This window comes from Syngnathoides biaculeatus, chromosome 4 (genome assembly GCF_019802595.1).
Source record: "Syngnathoides biaculeatus isolate LvHL_M chromosome 4, ASM1980259v1, whole genome shotgun sequence".
NCBI classification, from domain to species: Eukaryota; Metazoa; Chordata; class Actinopteri; order Syngnathiformes; family Syngnathidae; genus Syngnathoides; species Syngnathoides biaculeatus.
Genome location: NC_084643.1, coordinates 24,943,325 through 24,961,199, shown reverse-complemented (window position 1 = coordinate 24,961,199; position 17,875 = coordinate 24,943,325). Strand labels below are relative to the sequence as shown.

The 17,875-nt window shown below is 43.3% G+C and overlaps 1 protein-coding gene across 1 annotated transcript; it reads left to right on the top strand.

Moving 5' to 3' along the window:
- The first annotated feature begins 4,095 nt into the window (after positions 1–4,095).
- Positions 4,096–17,673, top strand: LOC133499772 (uncharacterized). The gene is made up of 13 exons (XM_061818103.1): positions 4,096–4,163; positions 6,586–7,106; positions 7,908–7,957; positions 8,076–8,150; positions 9,835–9,894; positions 10,053–10,112; positions 10,882–10,941; positions 11,016–11,255; positions 13,289–13,525; positions 14,529–14,924; positions 15,015–16,143; positions 16,937–17,068; positions 17,182–17,673. Exons 2-13 carry the CDS (start codon positions 6,608–6,610, stop codon positions 17,403–17,405), a joined length of 3,162 nt encoding a protein of 1,053 aa, XP_061674087.1. The 5' UTR covers positions 4,096–4,163; positions 6,586–6,607; the 3' UTR covers positions 17,406–17,673.
- The last annotated feature ends 202 nt before the right edge of the window (positions 17,674–17,875 follow it).

Below are 17,875 nucleotides of genomic sequence, written 5' to 3'. Positions count from 1 at the left end.
TTGTCACACTTGGTCAGGTTTCCCAGCCAGAAATGTAATTTGCACAAAAAAAAATCTCATGCCACACAACTAAACGTTGCAAAAAGTGGATCGAGTGTGGTACTGTATTGAAATAATGATGAGCTCATCTTAATGAACTCACAAATTTGATTCATTCATCCATACATTTTCTTACCCGCCTATCCTGACCAGGGTCGCGGGAGTGGTGGAGCCTATCCCAGCTCTCTTTGGCAAGAGGCGGGGTACACCCTAAAACGGTCACCAGCCAATCGCGGGGCACATGCAGACAACAGTCGCACTTGCAATCAAACCTATGGGCAATTTAGAGTCTCCAGTTAATGTTGCATGTTTTTGGGATGTGGGAGGAAACCGGAGTGCCTGGAGGAAACCCACGCAGGCATGGGGAGAACATGCAAACTCCACAGGCGGGTCCGAGATTGAATCCTAGTCCTCAGAACTGTAAGGGGAATGTACTAACCAGTCGCCCACCATACTGCTTCACAAATTTTACTCGAGGTGTAAAAAATGTTAGCCACAAAACTTTCTGCTGCTGTTGACATCCCGGTGTTTTGGAGACTCCAAAAGCTAAAGAGATGTCAGCAGGCTCTAGAGCAATGGCCTCAAACTGGCGGCCCGCGGGCCATTTGCAGATGATATTTTGTGGCCCCCACCTTATTATGAAAGTTAAACGATAGTGCAGCCGAAAGTGAATAGCACTTTTACAGTGTTGTGTGCGGAGCTGATGAACGCACTAATCCTGGTGGGGTTGTGGCTCTCGGAGCCGTGACAGCGACCAGGCTTGATACTAGCAGAGAAACATTTTCCTTTGAGTTACAGTGGCGTTACCATGGAGAGTTTTATTCATGGTTTTGCACACAACTTGTTTACACCAGCTTCCTTGCTTATCTTATATTTTTTCCCATTTACATAGTTCACCGAAGACATACATGAGTCAACAGATCGGAGTAGTAGCGTTGAAATGACCACCAAAACCCGTTTGTGTGATTTCAGTTCAGTTGGACAGGTTCCAGTTCACCTACATCTCGGAAGAAGTTTTGAAATAATTTATTCATCCATTTTCTTTTCTGCTTATCCTCACGAGAGTCGCGGGGAGTGCTGGAGCCTATCCCAGCTGTCTACAGGCAGGAGGCAGAGCACAGCCTGAACTGGTTGCCAGCCAATCACAGGGCACATGGAGACAAACAGCCGTTCTCACAATCACACCTAGGGACAATTTAGAGTGTCCAATTAAAGGGGGAATCCAGTGGTTTGCATTAACAATGTATCCAATTGGTCATGTAATATATACTCTATCTTGACAATGTGATGTTAAATCCTCTCTCATTTAATAGTGTTTTGAGAAGATTTTTATCGACAATTACAAATTTTCAGGGGCGCTGCTATTTTCGCAAGTCACATGACCTATGTGGGAATATGTGACGTGTTACGTGCTGTTCCAAACGCAGGATTACATGGGACACCATTATGCCCGGCGCTTATTTCTCGGATTTATCCTCATCTGATGAAGAAATAGTATCGGTTGATTGGGAAGACGGAGGAATACTTCCATACAGCGCAGCGTAGCCGTGAGCTCGCTCGGCCGGGGAGCGAGCTCGCCAGATTCTGCGTCATTCCGCTCAAAGAACCATCTGAATATTCACCATTATTTACAGCCGAGGGAGCGAGCGCACAGCTTCGCCGCTCGGCGGGGCTCAGCTCACGGATCCGCCACTCGGCGGCATGATTTACAGCCAAAGGTTAAAATCTGTGTGGAATTTTCCTCTGTCTTCCCGATCAACAAAGCACTGGATTTCCCCTTTAATGTTGCATGTTTTTGGGCTGAATCCCACATAGGCACGGGGAGCACATGCAAACTCCTCACTGTTGGGGCCAGAATCGAATTTGGGTTCTGAGAACTGTGAGGCCAACGCTTTACCAGCTGCTCCACCGTGCGGCCTAAAATGATTTATATTGGTCTCATTTTTAAAAACACAAAAAATGGCGTTTGAACGGATGTGTAGACTTTTTACCTTCACTGTAATAATATGAACGTGAATAAGTGGCATTTGATGTGTTCCTCATTGTGCTCGAAGTGATTGTACTAAATATCTATGTTATGCACCCCCGCCACCTCCCCGAAAGTGATGCTTCGGGTTAAAAATCTAAATTATGCACCCTTCCCTCGCCTCCCATACATGAAACAAAACCCCTTTTGCGACGTTTCAATCCAGGCCGCCGTGAAGGTTTTCATTTCAAAATAAAAAGCGACCCTTCCTTGTCGAGCTCCTCCGCAGGCGGTGGCGGCGGGGAGGACTCACCCTGGGACCCCTGGGAGACGCTCCGGCCCCCCCCCGCACCCTTTCTTCCCATTTCCCTCTTTACTTGAACAATTTCTGATTCTACTTCCTGCTTGTCAGCCTTTGACAACACGTTGGCACAGCTCGTATGCCTCCCCCTTACCCCCCTCTAAACAATTTGGTGCTGGCTCGGCCCCCTGCGGCGCAATGGCAAGGGCGGTGCTGTTGCGAAATAAGAGTGGGTAATTTGCTCCAAACCGGCATCCCCTTTTACTTCTTCTTTTTCTTTTTACCACTGGCAGCTGAGTGAAAGGAGATAAAGGCACAATGAAATGGTGCGAGATGCTCACACAGGCTCATTATATGCTTGTCACGGGGGGTGTCTTGCAGCCTTTGCTGACTGCTTGGTTTGTTGATATTTGCTTTTCATGGCAACTTATTGTTATAATTTTTAGGGCAATCTTGAATTTGTTGTTACGTCGCCATATTGATGGCTTTTCCATTGTTAAAAACTCACTCGCGCTGCCAAGATTTAAACCAAACCAAAAATACGTTAATTTACAAGTCAGTCCCCAAAGTCAGTTTCCTTCAGCAACATGAATTGTGGCAGGTATGCTTATTATTAGTAGACCGCAAAACGTTTTTAGAATCAATGCCTCAAAAAGTTTTGGTTTAATCACATTTGCCCCCCAATTTCTTTTAGCAACTTAAAACGTGGAATAGGTGGAACAGTGGAGCAGCTATTAGCCTCACAGTTCTGAGGACCGGGGTTCGAATCTACCAAATGTACGCTTCCTCCCAACCGATGACACCCGGGGTAGGCTCCAGCACTCTCGCGACCCTCATGGGGATAAGCGGTTCATAAAATGGATGGATGGATAACTTGCAATCAACAGAAAGAGCAACCCTGCCACCTAGGGGACATTTATACATCTATATGTAAATATTTACATTTCTGAATTTCTGAAAAACATACAAATAATTTGTGGATTTGCAAAACACGTGCAAATAATTTTGACACATTGCTCTCCCCGTAAATCACTTCTTAGGGTGCATACAGTTCGCTACCCCTTTTGGGCAGTTACAAGTTTGACAATTTTTCCACACCGACACCCATACTGTTTGATATTTTTACAAATGTAAACACCAAATCCAATAGCGTTAACATAACAACGCTTTATAGATGTGCCGTTTGTAGGTGACGTCTGCACTGGAGTTTTCATTTATGTGGTTGCACCAAGCCAGAGTTTGAGCAGCAGGTCAAGTGTGAACATCGGATTAATAATTTAGCGTTTGAGAACAAGAACTCTTCTGTAGAAGAGGCCAGTGAAGAATGGCCTCCCCAATCTATTTTTTTTTTTTTTGGTGTGTGGGTATAATCATCTGCATTTTTCACAAAGACATGTATCCACCTTTGCCTTTCACACAAGAGAAAACATCCGACAAGAATTAGATGACGCTAACCCTGTCCGAAAACCTGAATTGAAAACCCCAACAACTCGTTTGAAACTTTAATCAATGCTTAAATCCTGAAATAAAAAAGGCTTGAAACTCTAATTTAAACCCAATTAAACCCATCAAACCTTAAATTGAAAACATAAAGCTTGAAAAGTCTAATATCAAAATTTATCCGTAAAAGTTTTCACATTGGTTAATTTATCACACTGTAACATGAACAATATCATGTTAAAGTATGAAATTTATGACGTTATAATATGATGTTGAATTGTTTTGGGGTCCAAAATTTAAAAAATATATATATATTTTTCAACCTGAACGCACACCGGAAGTGTTCACATTATTTTCCGGGTCATTTAACGCGAGGCCCGGAGGCTGTACGACCGCTTCTTCCGGTGCCTTTTACAGGTATTTTGCTTCTTTTACAAAATGTATTCATTAGCTTCAAATGTGTTAGTAGTTAGTCTACCATACGTTAACTAATTGTCGAGTTGTAAGGGAAGTGGACAGCGCCAGACCACGTTAGCCTGGCCGAGCTAACAAGCTAACCAATACAAAGAAGCCAGACACTGCAACAGGGTTTCCAAATCTCAAATAAACTTGTGTTTGTATATGTTCGATTGTCATTTAATTACACACGTTCGGCGGACTGAGGCAAGTGAAACGGGAATCACATTTTAAATGTCACTTTATCGGGAACAATCACAAGGTAAATTCGAATCTTCCTTTATTGATATCAAGCACAAGCACAAACAACTCACAGCACATCATTCTTTTGGCTGTACACTCCGGTTGAAGTCTTATTTTTGGTGGTTCTATTACCTTCGCCAAGGGCAAATGTGCTGCAAACGCAGGATTGACACGACACAAAAACACATGCACATAAAACAAAACTGCACCAACATAAAAATGTTGCAATCACGGATAATACCAAAAAAGGGAAAATCCTCCAAGATTTAAAAAAAAAAAATGTGCGTGGGGGGACCAGCGGTATCCAAAACGAAGGCAACGTATGGACACAGAAATAAACCGTAACTTGCGCATTTCTCTGCCGATTTTAATTAGGGTTATTCATTTATTAACGACAAAGCGTGTGCTGTCAATAACAGTGTTTGATTAAAAAGCTCACCCCGAAAATAATATAAGACGGAGATCCATTTAAGTGATGAGTCTATCAAGCCACCAAGAATAAACAAAAATAAAAACTTTACTCTTGTTAGCGAGTTGGCCTCACAGTTCTGAGGATCAGAGTTCAAATCATGGCCCCGCCTGTGTGGAGTTTGCATCCTCCCTGATGATAGTTGGAATTGGCTGTAGCACTTCCGTGACCCTTGTGAGTATAATCTCCTCAGAATATGGATGGAAGGAGGGATCATTTCAGTGGCCTGTGATGGCTTGTGTGCTCGGTAGTAAAATTAGCTCCATCTTTTGGGTGGAACTTAATGAAAAGTGTTCATGGTAGCCCTCTGCCCCTCCTTGCCTCCAAAGGGCATGCTCCCTAGTTTGAAACCCACTGTGCTCAGGCCTGGTGGGCTAATGTTGTGTGGAGTGAACGTGCAGCGTCCTTGTCTTTCAGTTGTTTTGGGTAAACTTAACATCAATTTTATCGGACTGATTGGATTAGCCGAAAATTGACATTTCTTTGCTAATCGTTTTTGATGTCATATTTCGCTGATCCAATCAATGACTCAGAGAACGATATTTACTCCACGTTGCCGTTTTTTGATGTCTTTTGATGTAGTCCTGTAAATATCAGATGGCCAATAAAGTTATTAAAAAAAACCCCGATGTTGGTGCTGTGGGACAGCTGAGACGGCTGATAGAGATGACACGTAAAGGCACAGATCAGACCACAAAGACAAATTTACTCTTTCACAATTGAGTTATGTCAGATTACTGCAGTAAAGGCTTGTATTTCAATACGACCACATCCCGTTTCATTGGAGAGTATCTATTTAACACTAATGCGACCGGATACTGTCGTTACCATGATGATGACAACACGAGTGGATCACGCCGGGTACTATAAGAAGAAAATGGGGGGAAAAAAAACATAATATTGGTGGTCACCAATGCTCAGGACAGAGGACGTATGTGTAAGGATTGCTTGAGGTATTTTCACATCCTTATAATACGATACAACTCGCAAGAAAACAACAAAATGTTATGTAGTCTAGCAAGCTAGTGCTAGCGCTCATGGTTGTGTGTAAACATATTGCCGTTGTGTTGAACACTTGATACAACCAAAGCAACAAATTCCAATCTATTCAGAGCTGAGACATGGTTTACAGTTGAAAAATCTCACAGCACACCAACAAACAAAAATGTCACAAAAACTAGATATATTAATTGCTCTATGTACTTACTGCCATCTAATGGAAGACCAATACATAGTTCACTATACCGCATTGGCATAAAAGAGGGGAGCAAGCTACTACATTCTCCAGTCTATGTTGGCAACTTGACCATTTGGCCATGACATTTAGTGACTTTAATTTTTGCTAAGAAACAAACAATGTGGGTGGAATCAAAACTGATGTTATTGTGTGTATGAAAGGAGACATGTTGCTTATTTGTCGATAAAGCAGTGATATTCTATGTCTAAAATGTTAACCCGAGGTATGCGCTTTGAAGCTGCAAATACTTTTTGCAGAGGTATGCAAGTTGTTTTAAAAGAATGCCTTTGTCCTTTTTGTTTTCGAGAACGAAAGGAGAATGGCCAATAAAATGGGAAATCAATTTTTGTGAAACAAATTATTTTATTTTCCCCTCAATTGCATACATGTCCGCCCTGGTGATTGAATGTTGTCATTTATGTTTGGTCTCCTAGGGAGCAAGGAGGAAGTGGGGGTATGGACCAACTGACAGTGAATAAGAGTCAGGGATGGGCAGGCCAGACGGGCTGGTCTGTGGCCTCCACACAGGCCCCCCTCCTCAACTCCCTCTCCTGCCGGGACCCATCGGCACTATACGGCCACCAGCAGGGAGCGGGTGACAGTTTCCTGCGCACGCTGGCGTCCATGTCGCACATCCACAGTCATGTGTCGCCCGCCTCGCTGTTTGCCAGCGCCCCTTTTGACCCCCCGCAGCCGGCAGATGCCCGAGGAAAGCTCGGACCGCTGCAGGGGGTCCATCAAGCCCAACTGGCACCCCCATGCGCACCACCCTCCTGTGCGCCGCTCTCTTGCACTCCGACCCCATGCTCCCCTCGGTCCCCCCACAGGCCCCCTTTTCAGTCGCCATCATCACCGTGTTCTTTCCAGAGCATCTATGAAATGTCTGCTGCTCACAACCAAACCCCATCGACGCTCCCTGTGGTGGCTCAGTGGATTGACTCATCACACTCCAATGGTATTTATTTGTTTCTATTTTTGTATTTTCCTTCTGACAATATTGTTGCCACTAGCATTGCTAATACAATGCTCACAAAAAGGGAAATGTAACACATAGACGGGGGAGTGACAGAAATGCATATGCTGTTAGTGATAGATCCGTTCATGGATCCTGTTGTTAATTTTGCTGTTCCCCTTCTTAGAGAACATGCAAGTTCTGCAAAAAAAAACCTTAAACATTCAACTGAAAGAGGTAAACTCATAACTCAGGGCACCACTGTATATCTGTGTGGCTGTAATATGCTGCCCCCAAGTGGCCAAGGTGTGCACACCAGAAGGAACAGCACAATGTCCACAGCATTGAAGCAAAAACTGGCAAAAACTTTAATTCCATTTGTGTCATTACTATATGATTTTTTTCAATAAAGTACGGAATAGAGAATGTATTTTTTTAACACATTTGAGATGAGTTTTTTCCAGTTAGGAGGGTAGTCTGGCAATGAATTAAACTTGTTTTGCAAGATGCCACTCTAAAATGCCGCTAGGTGTTGCTCTCCAAGCAGAGGTCTTGAAAGGGCCAGTTGTTTTACTTGTACTTTTATTAAGCAGCAGTAGTAGTAACTCCTATTTAGACACTTTAGAGTGAGAGTGTCCGTTAATGTTATTTAAAGGACACAACGATTTGATGATGGTGACAGTTTTGACTCCAGGGACAGATTGATGTACCTTTACATAATTTCTTTCAGGGGATTCTATTTTTTTTTTTAACAATAAGAAAAACTTCAACGTCAACCAACTTTATTCATCTTTTTCATTGCAGCTTATAATGACTCTTCTCATCCCAACACAGGCGGCTTCATTCCGACACCGGTGAGGAGAATGGGATTACCACATACGTAATGCTATTATTACTGCAGCTCCTGTATTGGAGATCATTTGAATTGCACAATTCAGTCTTAAAAACTGATTGCTTCTATTTTTTTTCCAGGCTGTGACAAAACGTTCCATGGTTTTACACCAGCGTTCACTTTTACTCAAACAGCTGTCAGAGTTGGACAAACTGGTCAGTAATGTGCAGTCACTCACATTTGAAAAATGTAGGGGTGTGGTCAGTCATGCCCACAGATATAAAGTCGTGGGTGTGTGTTCTGTTTGTAATTATGAGTGTACCCCTTTAAGAGCGAAGGGGGCGGTGTCAGGTAAACTAGGAAGCAGAAGTAGGATGAGCAGCAGCTCGTTGGAGACCGTGTGCTTCCGTGTGTAAAAACAAAAAACCTCAGGCTGTGGTTCACTGCGCTGGATCGGTTTTCATGTGCACTGATTGTGTGTGACAAGTGCGCTATTGCGCAGTGGCGCAGCTTAGAGGGAACATTGGCCAATACTACACAAAATAAGCGACGTCTTTCAATATCTATGTATTTCTACTTGTAACAAATTTTACTCGCGTGATTTTTCGTACTCGACTGGAGATTTGCGAATACGATGGTTGCGCGAGCGCATACGCGCCTGTCAAATCACAGTGACTGAATGTGTGTGGGTGTGTGTGTGTTAATAGTTGCTAATTAATTACGTTTATTGAGGGGCTGGGGAGCCATAAAAACTCAAGCAAAAAGTGCTAAAGTGATCGTGTTGCGGTTTCAACGTAGAACAATGACAAAGTTAGACATGCTGCTTATGTTTACTCTAGATAATAATGGCAAAAGTAAAACAAAAAAGAAATGCTGTTGCTTTAATGAATGTCAGAGTATGTTAATAATAATAATAATGAAGAAAAAGTGGTGAAACTGGATGAGTTAAAAAGGTCTGGTCTGAAGCCAAAGTAGAGAGTACAGGATGAGATGGTGTATAATGTTAAAATTCCACCTTGGCGTGGCCTGATAGAGGATGAAAGCACAGACAATACAGTGCATAAAAAGCTAATTCTGTATTTTAAATATAGGAGGCAATATAACATTGACCTTAAAATTGTTTGGGAGCATCATTCAGCTTTCAACATACATTGCTAAAGATATCCTGCAAGCAATAATTCAGTTTTACAGCAAGAAAAACAGACGGGGATATCATTGTGGGTTAAAAATAAATAAATGAAACAAAGTTGCAGGCGACATTTAAAATTTACAGTTCATAGTTGGCTTGGTTTGGTGAGCAATGTATTTTTTTGTTTGTTGACATTTTCATTGCAAGTTTGCCAAAACACAAAATTGTTCTAAAAATTTTCTGATGGTAATGTTAATGCTGTAATCTGAATCTTTTAATGAGGCATGTAACTTCAATGGATAACGTCGATCTGACCAAGGTGCATACGCCTGATGTTGCTCACAGTGGTCAAAGGGAGCGCTCACGGGCTTAGCGTGTTTGCTCAGATAAGTCAAAAATTAGAGGGAACATTGCCCCCACCTCATCTCTTAGCTGATAAATTGTTTGCTTTTCGCCCATAGACAGCTCTCTGGTCTGTGTTTGCTCAACAGCAAATACGTATACACAGGTGAAACCCAAAGCCATAAACAAGCACTATCTAATCCAAAAGGCAACACCTGAGCAAAGGAAAACACCCACCGCTCACATATTCCAATGCTTTAGATTAATTGACAAGGGTGTCACTTCAAACAAAAGGTGCTCTGTCCCGAGTTGTTGTTGCTCAGACTAAAATCATGTGATTGACCCAATTCTTGATCACATGATTGGATTGGGACATCGCTACTTAAAAAAATTGTTTTATTTTCCTGACTGGTGTGCCTCACCTCCAGCTGGAATCGCTGCCTCCAGAGGATGATGTTGGTGTGAACGTGCACCTCCCGGCCACTCAGGTGAGTACTCATTAAATTTGTTTGGAATCTAGGTCGGGGGTATTTGTGTTTTGCAACGGGTCTGATTTTTTTGAAATTCAATTTTTATGATCATGTGTCTCATTTAAAAGACTTGGAAAATTTGGCTAATTTTCCCGAGTTCTGTCAATTCCATCTAGTTGGACTCACTGCCTCCAGAGGATGGTGTGGCCGTGAAGTCACCTCACTCGGCAGTTCAGGCAAGTAAACTTGACTACTGTGTAATGCACATACACATAATGTAGATTACAGGAGTCTCAAACTCAATTTGTCCAGTTGCCGCTTGGAGATAGTCTGGGTCACATCAAGTATTCCACAATCCAATCTTCTTCCAGTCTTTATTAATAACAAGTTGGAATATTAAAGTTTCTTCAAAACATGAACAAGATTGGTGAACCGGTTCTCCTGCTCATTTTCATAGTATTTCTCTTTCTCTGCAGCATTTCAAATTGAGTAATGACGTCTGACGTTGTTTTTCTCTAGCACCACTTCGTTGTCTGTACGTATGACACGTTGGTGTGGTCCTATACTCTGTACTGTACTGTGTTGAAAACATACCGTCTCATGCTTTTTCAGAAATTGGCTGTGCTCGTTGCCAATATTTGTCTTCACGCCAGTGTTTGAGAAAGACATTACTGGATATATTTTCCATACACTTTGTGTCACGTTTCATCTAATCACGTTTCAATCAAGTGACTTACGCTGCTAATTCAGTTTGGATACATTGTAGACGACACTGCCGAAAGCTTTCATCAGCCTGAACTTTGGTAGCTCATAAATAATTTTAAAAATTGCCCAGGGGTACGACTCGGCAATCAAACGAGCGGGTTACACCAACACAATACTTTGATGTAGAAGTATGGGGCCGCAAAATATCATCCCGCGGGCGTCAATTGTCCCCCACCAGCCTGTGAGTTTGAGAGACTAGTTGTAGGATGGTCTGAAACTTTTGCCTCTGCATTTGTTCAGTCTCCTCCATCCATGGACGAGTCGCCGCCACTTCAAAGCGAGACGCCACACAAAGTTGAGGTAGGTCGTCCATCCAATATGTGCACTTTCTGATTTCACGCCAACATTCAAAGCTGTCCTTTCTCTTGTTGTAGCCGCAGTGGTACGCGTTGTCCGACGGCCGTTCTTCGCCACCAGAGCCCTCACCTCCGCCACAGCTGTCACCGCCGCCACAGCTGTCACCGCCGCCACAGCCGTCACCACCGTCACCGCCGCAACAGGCATCACCGCCACCGCAGCCGCCACAGCCATCCTACGACGAGGATCATGAAGACGACGATGATGACTTGACAGACGACTCTGCGTGTCCAGAGCATGCAGCAGAATCTGAACATGTAAGATGACATTTATAGCGTTTGTTGTTATTATACTGCTACGTCAATTTGAAATGTGTTTCTAACATTTTGGCTGCCTCAGTGATCTACACTGGCAGAGTCACAGCAAGAATTTTACAATGGTGCCATAGTTAATACGATGCTTTATTAATTTTACAGTATACAGTATACATTATCGGCATTTAATCTCAAAGAAGGCATGTTATGTTAAAGCGATTGCATTCATACAGAAATGAAACAATATGAACATTTTATACCTGGGATTTTAATAACCAAAATGATCGCAATTCTAGGTACTATCACTAAAAGGAAAAAAAATACAAGAAGACAACTGTACAGTGATACCTCAGTGACCCACCCAACTTATGAACTTTTTTTGAAGATACAAGCAGTCACTCCACAGATTTTTTTCATCTTTAGTTTCAAACAAATATTTTTAAGAACACAAGCTATGGTGTCAGCAAACATCACAATTAGCAGTTTGGCAGATACTGAAAAATTATTGCTTCAAGTTGTTCATTGCCACTCCCAGTTAAAGTTTGCTGTAAAACAAACCATAAAACAAAGAGTGGTGTATTTAACCAAACCACCTAATGTTGCTGCGTTGCTGTAACAACAGGAAGCAGAACTGGCGGTAGCAGAAATGAAGATGCTGAGGTTCTCGCTATGAGTGAACAGGTTGGATTGGCTTAGAAATGAGCTCATGAGAGGGACACCCAAAGTGGGATGTTTTGGAGACAAGGTTAGAGAGAGCAGACTTCGATGGTTTGGACATGTCCAGAGGCGAGAGAGTGTGTACATTGGTAGAAGGGTGCTGAGAATGGAGCTGGCAGGCAAAAGAGCGAGAGGAAGACCAAAGAAAAGGTTGATGGATGTGGTGTGGGAGGACATGAGGACAGTGGGTGTTAGAGAGGAGGATGCACGAGTTAGGCTTAGATGGAAAAACATGACTTGATGTCGCGATCCCTAATGGGACAAGCCGAAAGGAAAAGATAACCTAACGTTGCTGCAAGTCCACTAACTTAACTAACACGTGATGCAAAATGCCATAAATGGGACAATGAAACTGGCACGGATGTTGCAGTAGTCACAGCACTTTAAACGGTGGATTATTTAACTCATTTATTGGCACAAACGTACAATTACGCAAAAATCCCATCATTTAGCATCACAGACTTAAAGTTATGTTTTTGGTGTTTATTTTTAAATTTTTAATAAAAGGGCTTTGCGCAGCTCATCATTAAGTATCAAGGCTTTGGGAATGGTTTCAGTATGATAAATTGAGACTAGATTGCTGGGGTGGCTCTGCTCAGATCTTTGACCGCAGTTGAGCAAGCCTACCTCCCATATGTTGTCTAACTCCATCTGGCCAGGTGGCATGAAAAAGCAGTGTGGTGGTGATAAATAGTACGCTTGGGGAGAGATTGTTGTCAATCCACCACCCGACCACACGGCTCACCTCACTCCTGTAGCCTGTCTCGTCCCCGTTCCTGATGAGACCCATGACCGCTGTCGTCTCCAAACTTGATGAAGTGGTTGGAGCTATGTATTGGTGTGCAGTTGTTGGTCACCAGGGTGAAGAGGAAGGAGGCTCAACACACATCCTTGAGGATCCCCCCGTGTTCAGGGTAATGGTCTTGGATGTGTTGTTGCCCACCTGTGCTACCTGCAATCTCACTGTCGGAAAGTCCATCAGCTAGTTACACATTGAAGTGTTGAGCCCCAGACGATGCAGTTTATTAATCAATTATTGAGGCATAATAATATTGAATTTTGAGGTGAATTGTATGAAGAGCATTCTGACATATGAGACCTTAGAGTCCAGGTGTAGGAGGGCGGAGTGTAAGGTGGTGATGATGGCATATTATTATTATTGTGTATTTGGGTAAATTGCAACACTGTAGAGTACAGTTTTTTTTTTTTTTGTTGGTATTTTATGGTGTACTGAAACAAATGACATTTCATTGGAGAGAGATGAAATAAGCTACAGATAATTTAAGACAGTAATATGAAAACTTGTCATCTTGCTCCAGGAAAAACAATTTGAGAAGTCATCGGAAGAAGGCGATCGTTCTTTCTCACCAAATGACGAGGGTGACATTTCTGATGATCTGTCAGACTTTGGAGACGATGAGATCTCCCCCTCAGGCAGATTCCGTCGCAGTCCAGACCACAGGATGTCCCTAAGCAATAAAAAGCCAGTCCTGGAGTCCCTTCCCATCGAGGCGCGAGAAGCTAAGACAGAATGGAGCCGGCTGAAGAACGTGAAGGTGTGTTCAAGTTAAAATAACTAAAATATGTGAGACCTAAATATGTGCAAAGATGATATTCTTGCGTGAAGAAACAATAACATACATCAAAGGTTGTGCACACAGTGGTTGTTCAAAGATTACTTACATGCTCCCTGTGTTTCCCGTTTTATTGATTCAAAGCACATATTTTGCATCAGAAAAATCTGTGTGCCACTAAACAAATATCATTTTATATATATAATATATATATAAATATATATGTTATTTGTTAGTTTATTTTGCATAAGTAATATCAGCCGTGGTTTTTGGCTTGGAAGTCTGCCACGGATACCATTTTTGTCTACTCTCTTCCTTATTGTTGTCGTGAATAGTGACCAAAGCAAGTTGGGCCTGGAGTTCTTTAGAAGTTGTTCAGAGTTCATTTGTGGCCTCCTGAATAAGAACCTCACTGTTCTATTAGGCTGGCCAATCCTGGGAAGGTTCACCGGTGTTCCATGATTTCTCCATATGAGGATTATGGCTCTCCCTATGGTTCATTGAAATCCCAAAGCTTTAGAAACGCCTTTTCAAATACTTTAGTTCTCTACTGTTGTAGAATTTCTTTGGATTGTGTCATTGTTGCAGGATTTTTTTTAAAGCTTTGGTCCAACTTGATTTTGTCAGGACAAATTATGTTCAAGTGATTTCTTGATTGAACAGGTCTGGATGTAATCAGTATTGTGTGTGATCATTTAAAATTAACCCAAAAAAATTCGAGATTAACCACAAAGCAGGTAATAACCTTTTCACGCCGGGGCAGCCAACTTTGGATAGTTTTTTTTCCTGAATATATCACCATTTTAAAACAGCATTTTATGTGCACTTAGATTATATTTGTCTTTTTAGATCTTTTTAATTATCTTCAACATTAAATTGGGGAAACTATGCATAATTGAGAATTTAAATTGGGGGGGCAATACTTTATCACAGCACTATATGTGAGAATGACTTATGATTATTAATTTGTACATTTTCCATCAAGGTCGGTGCCATGAAACAACCCCGGAAGAACTGCAAGCGTGTTTATCGCCGGAACTACTGCTTGTTTTGCTCCAAGCCCCTCGTCAAGATGTCTAAGCACCTGCAGCGCCAACACAGCCAAAAGGACGAAGTGGCTGCCGCGCTCCGCTTCCCCAAAGGTTCCAGAGAGCGCTATAAGGTGTGGAACCGGCTCATCAACCAGGGTAACTTTGAACACAACAAGAAAGTGCTGAGGACTGGTGAGGGGCAGCTAGCAGCGCGGAAAAGACCCCTGACGACAGGCCAGGCGCAGGACTTCTTGCACTGTCTGCACTGCCGAGGCCTGTACATGAAAAAGAACCTGGCGGGCCACATGAAGCGCTGCCCGGAACGGAAGAAGAAGGACGACAAACCGCGGGTAGGACAGGAACGGGTGGAGACTCGCTGTGCCCTAGAGGTCATGGGCAACCTTGGCATAAGCGCCGGCTTCCGTGCCATTCTGTCACAGATGATCTACGACGACGTGACACGCCTCATCATCAGCGAGCCCGTCCTGCTGAGTTACGGCGAGGACATGTTGGCACAGCACGGCACCGATGGTAAGCGGCAGGAGTACATGCGGCAGAACCTTCGCCTGATGGCCCGTTTGGTCCTGGAGGCTTGGAAGAGGACGCCCCTGAAGAGGCTGGAGGATTTCTTCCTCCCCGACAACTTTCCGCACGTGGTGGCCGCTGTCAATGTCCTGGCTGGCTATGACTCCAGCGGATGCACATACAGCACGCCCTCGCTGGCCATCAAGCTGGGCTACTCCCTCCAGAAGGTGTGCCACATCGTCCAGGAGAGGGCACTAGATCGCGGTGACACTAACCTTGCAGAGTCGGCTAAGAGTTTCATGGTTGTCTACAGGAAGCAGTGGAACAAGATGATCTCCTCCAACGCCTTGTCAGCTCTACGAAAAACCAAAAGGAGCTCCAGGGAGATGGTGCCTGACGTTCAGGATGTGAAGAGACTGAGCTTCCACGTCGAGAAAGTCCACCTACTCGCCGAGGGGAAATTGCGAGCGGAGCCGTCGGCAGAGTCATACGGCGCTCTGGCAAGGGTGATTCTGGCTCGTGTAGTTCTGTTTAACAGGAGACAAAGTAGCGAGGTGTCCACCATACCTCTCACCGCATTGAAATCTCTCAAGGAACCCAACCCGCAGGAGAATTTGGACATATTTGTTTGTGAGTTGGAGAGGAGAATGTGTCTGGTCCTCAACAGGATGGAGATCCGCGCCACCTGCGGCCGCATGGTCCCAGTACTGCTCAAACCGGCCTTCCTGTCGACGCTGGAGTTACTGGTCGATGTCCGAGAGGCTTGTGGCGTCCCCCCGAGTAACCCCTTCCTGTTCGGGCGCCCCCACACGCTCTCAGCCTACCGTGGCTCCAAGTGTGTGCAGATGTTTGTTAAAGACAGCGTCGCCGGGGATCCAGACGTGTTGACGTCTGTTAGCATCCGCAGGCACTACGCGACCATGCTGCAAGTCATCAACTTGGACCCCATGGAGGCGGAGCTCATCCTTGGACCCAACAACCAAGTGGAGAGCCTACGGGAGAATATTGGTTTGCAACTGAAAGACATTGGCATGGACCCCGAAGGTGAGGTGCAATCTGAATGTGTCTCTCATGCCAAACTACTTGCAGATTTATTATGGCTGTAACGATACCCCAAGGTTATGATTTGATAAACCTTACCATTTCTAACTCACAGTTTGCTACACACAAAAAAAGGTTCTCATAAAAACATGACTGATTATTCGGAACTACAAATTATATATGAATGTTTAAAAAAAAAGTCTCCAATCTGTTAACAGAAAAAAAAAACCCTCACTTAATCACTCACTCTTGCAAAGAGTTGCCTCACATAATATGGACGTCACTCTCTGGTTAACACACGAAGCATGTCACATCCAGCCACTTCCACACCACAGCATTAGCAATGTTTTTAGCATTGTCCATGGCCATAGACGAACATGGAACATTTGACCTTCTGATTTTTATTCTTTTAATTTTTTCCCCACTTCTTCCACAGCCACTTCCAGTATTTCTGCGGCTGTGTGGCTCTTGTTCACAGTCCCATGGCACAACCGTCCATCAGATGCGATCATGATTGATTCAGCGTTTATTGTCCTTTGGCTGTGTTTCTTCCGCTCTCTTCGTGTAATTCGTTGAACTAGCATCAGTAGTTTAGCTAGTCAGTAACTGAAAAAGTTAAATTTCTAGCATAGGCAGCGACTAAACCCTTTCTACATTTAATTGAATTATGGGGGAAGGCTTTCCACATAGAAATCTATTTTCAAAATCTTCTGTAGTTCAGCAGCTCATGTTCCAGAATGGAGTGGACAAGGAAATTTTGTTTTAAACACATTTAACATCTATAATGATCTTTTAGGCCTAAACGCAGCACCATTACAGTGTGGAGGAGCACGGCCAGTTGCATCATGGGAGCACCGTGAATATGTGACTGGATTGCCTGGCACTCATTTGACTAATTCCACAGCACCCCGGGAAGGGGCCGGCAGAGGTACAAGACAGTGTTGCAACGCAATCATTTTGTCTGGTTTTGATCAAAGTTTTAATAGTGTGTTTTTTTTAATAGTCTTCATTTTTATTGCACTTTACCTTTTTCAAATTCAGTTCAATCCACAATCAGCAAGCACAAATGGAGCAACTGCGAGGTTGCCGCCGTCGAGAGACACATGATGTCCTTCATCCGAGGCCACAAGGTACCGCAGAAGCTCGACTGCCTGCGCTGTCTGGACGCCGAGCCGCGAGCCCTGGGCACGCGCTCCTGGAAGGGTGTCAAGGACTATGTGAGGAACAGGATCACTGCCCTAAAAAGACAATCCAAACCCTCGTAGCACTGATGATTTTTTTTTTTTTCATTCTGTAATTTCTGTGATCATGCTTATGAATAATTCCAAGTGTTGATGAGTGTTTCATGTTTTCATTTCTATGCTTCCGGTCAATAGCGCCAAAGAGATTAGGTACGAGAGCTGTCTCAGAAATTGGAATATAAAAAATTTACTAAGAGGTTTGTAATTTTTTTTTATAGTCATAAAGCATCAACATCTTGCATTCAGAATGTACACAATCATAAAACCATGTTAAATAAATGACTGTACTACTCTTGGTAGTTTAATTATTCAACACAACCACCTTCACATGGGGGCCATCAACTAACTATTATACATATTAACTAAGATGGAATCACACATGGGCAAAAAAATACACTTATGAGCACTTTACTCAAAAGGTGTAAGTTATTGAACTCGCTTTTTGAAAATTGACAGTATATTAAGCAATACAATGTTCCACTTCCATATTGATG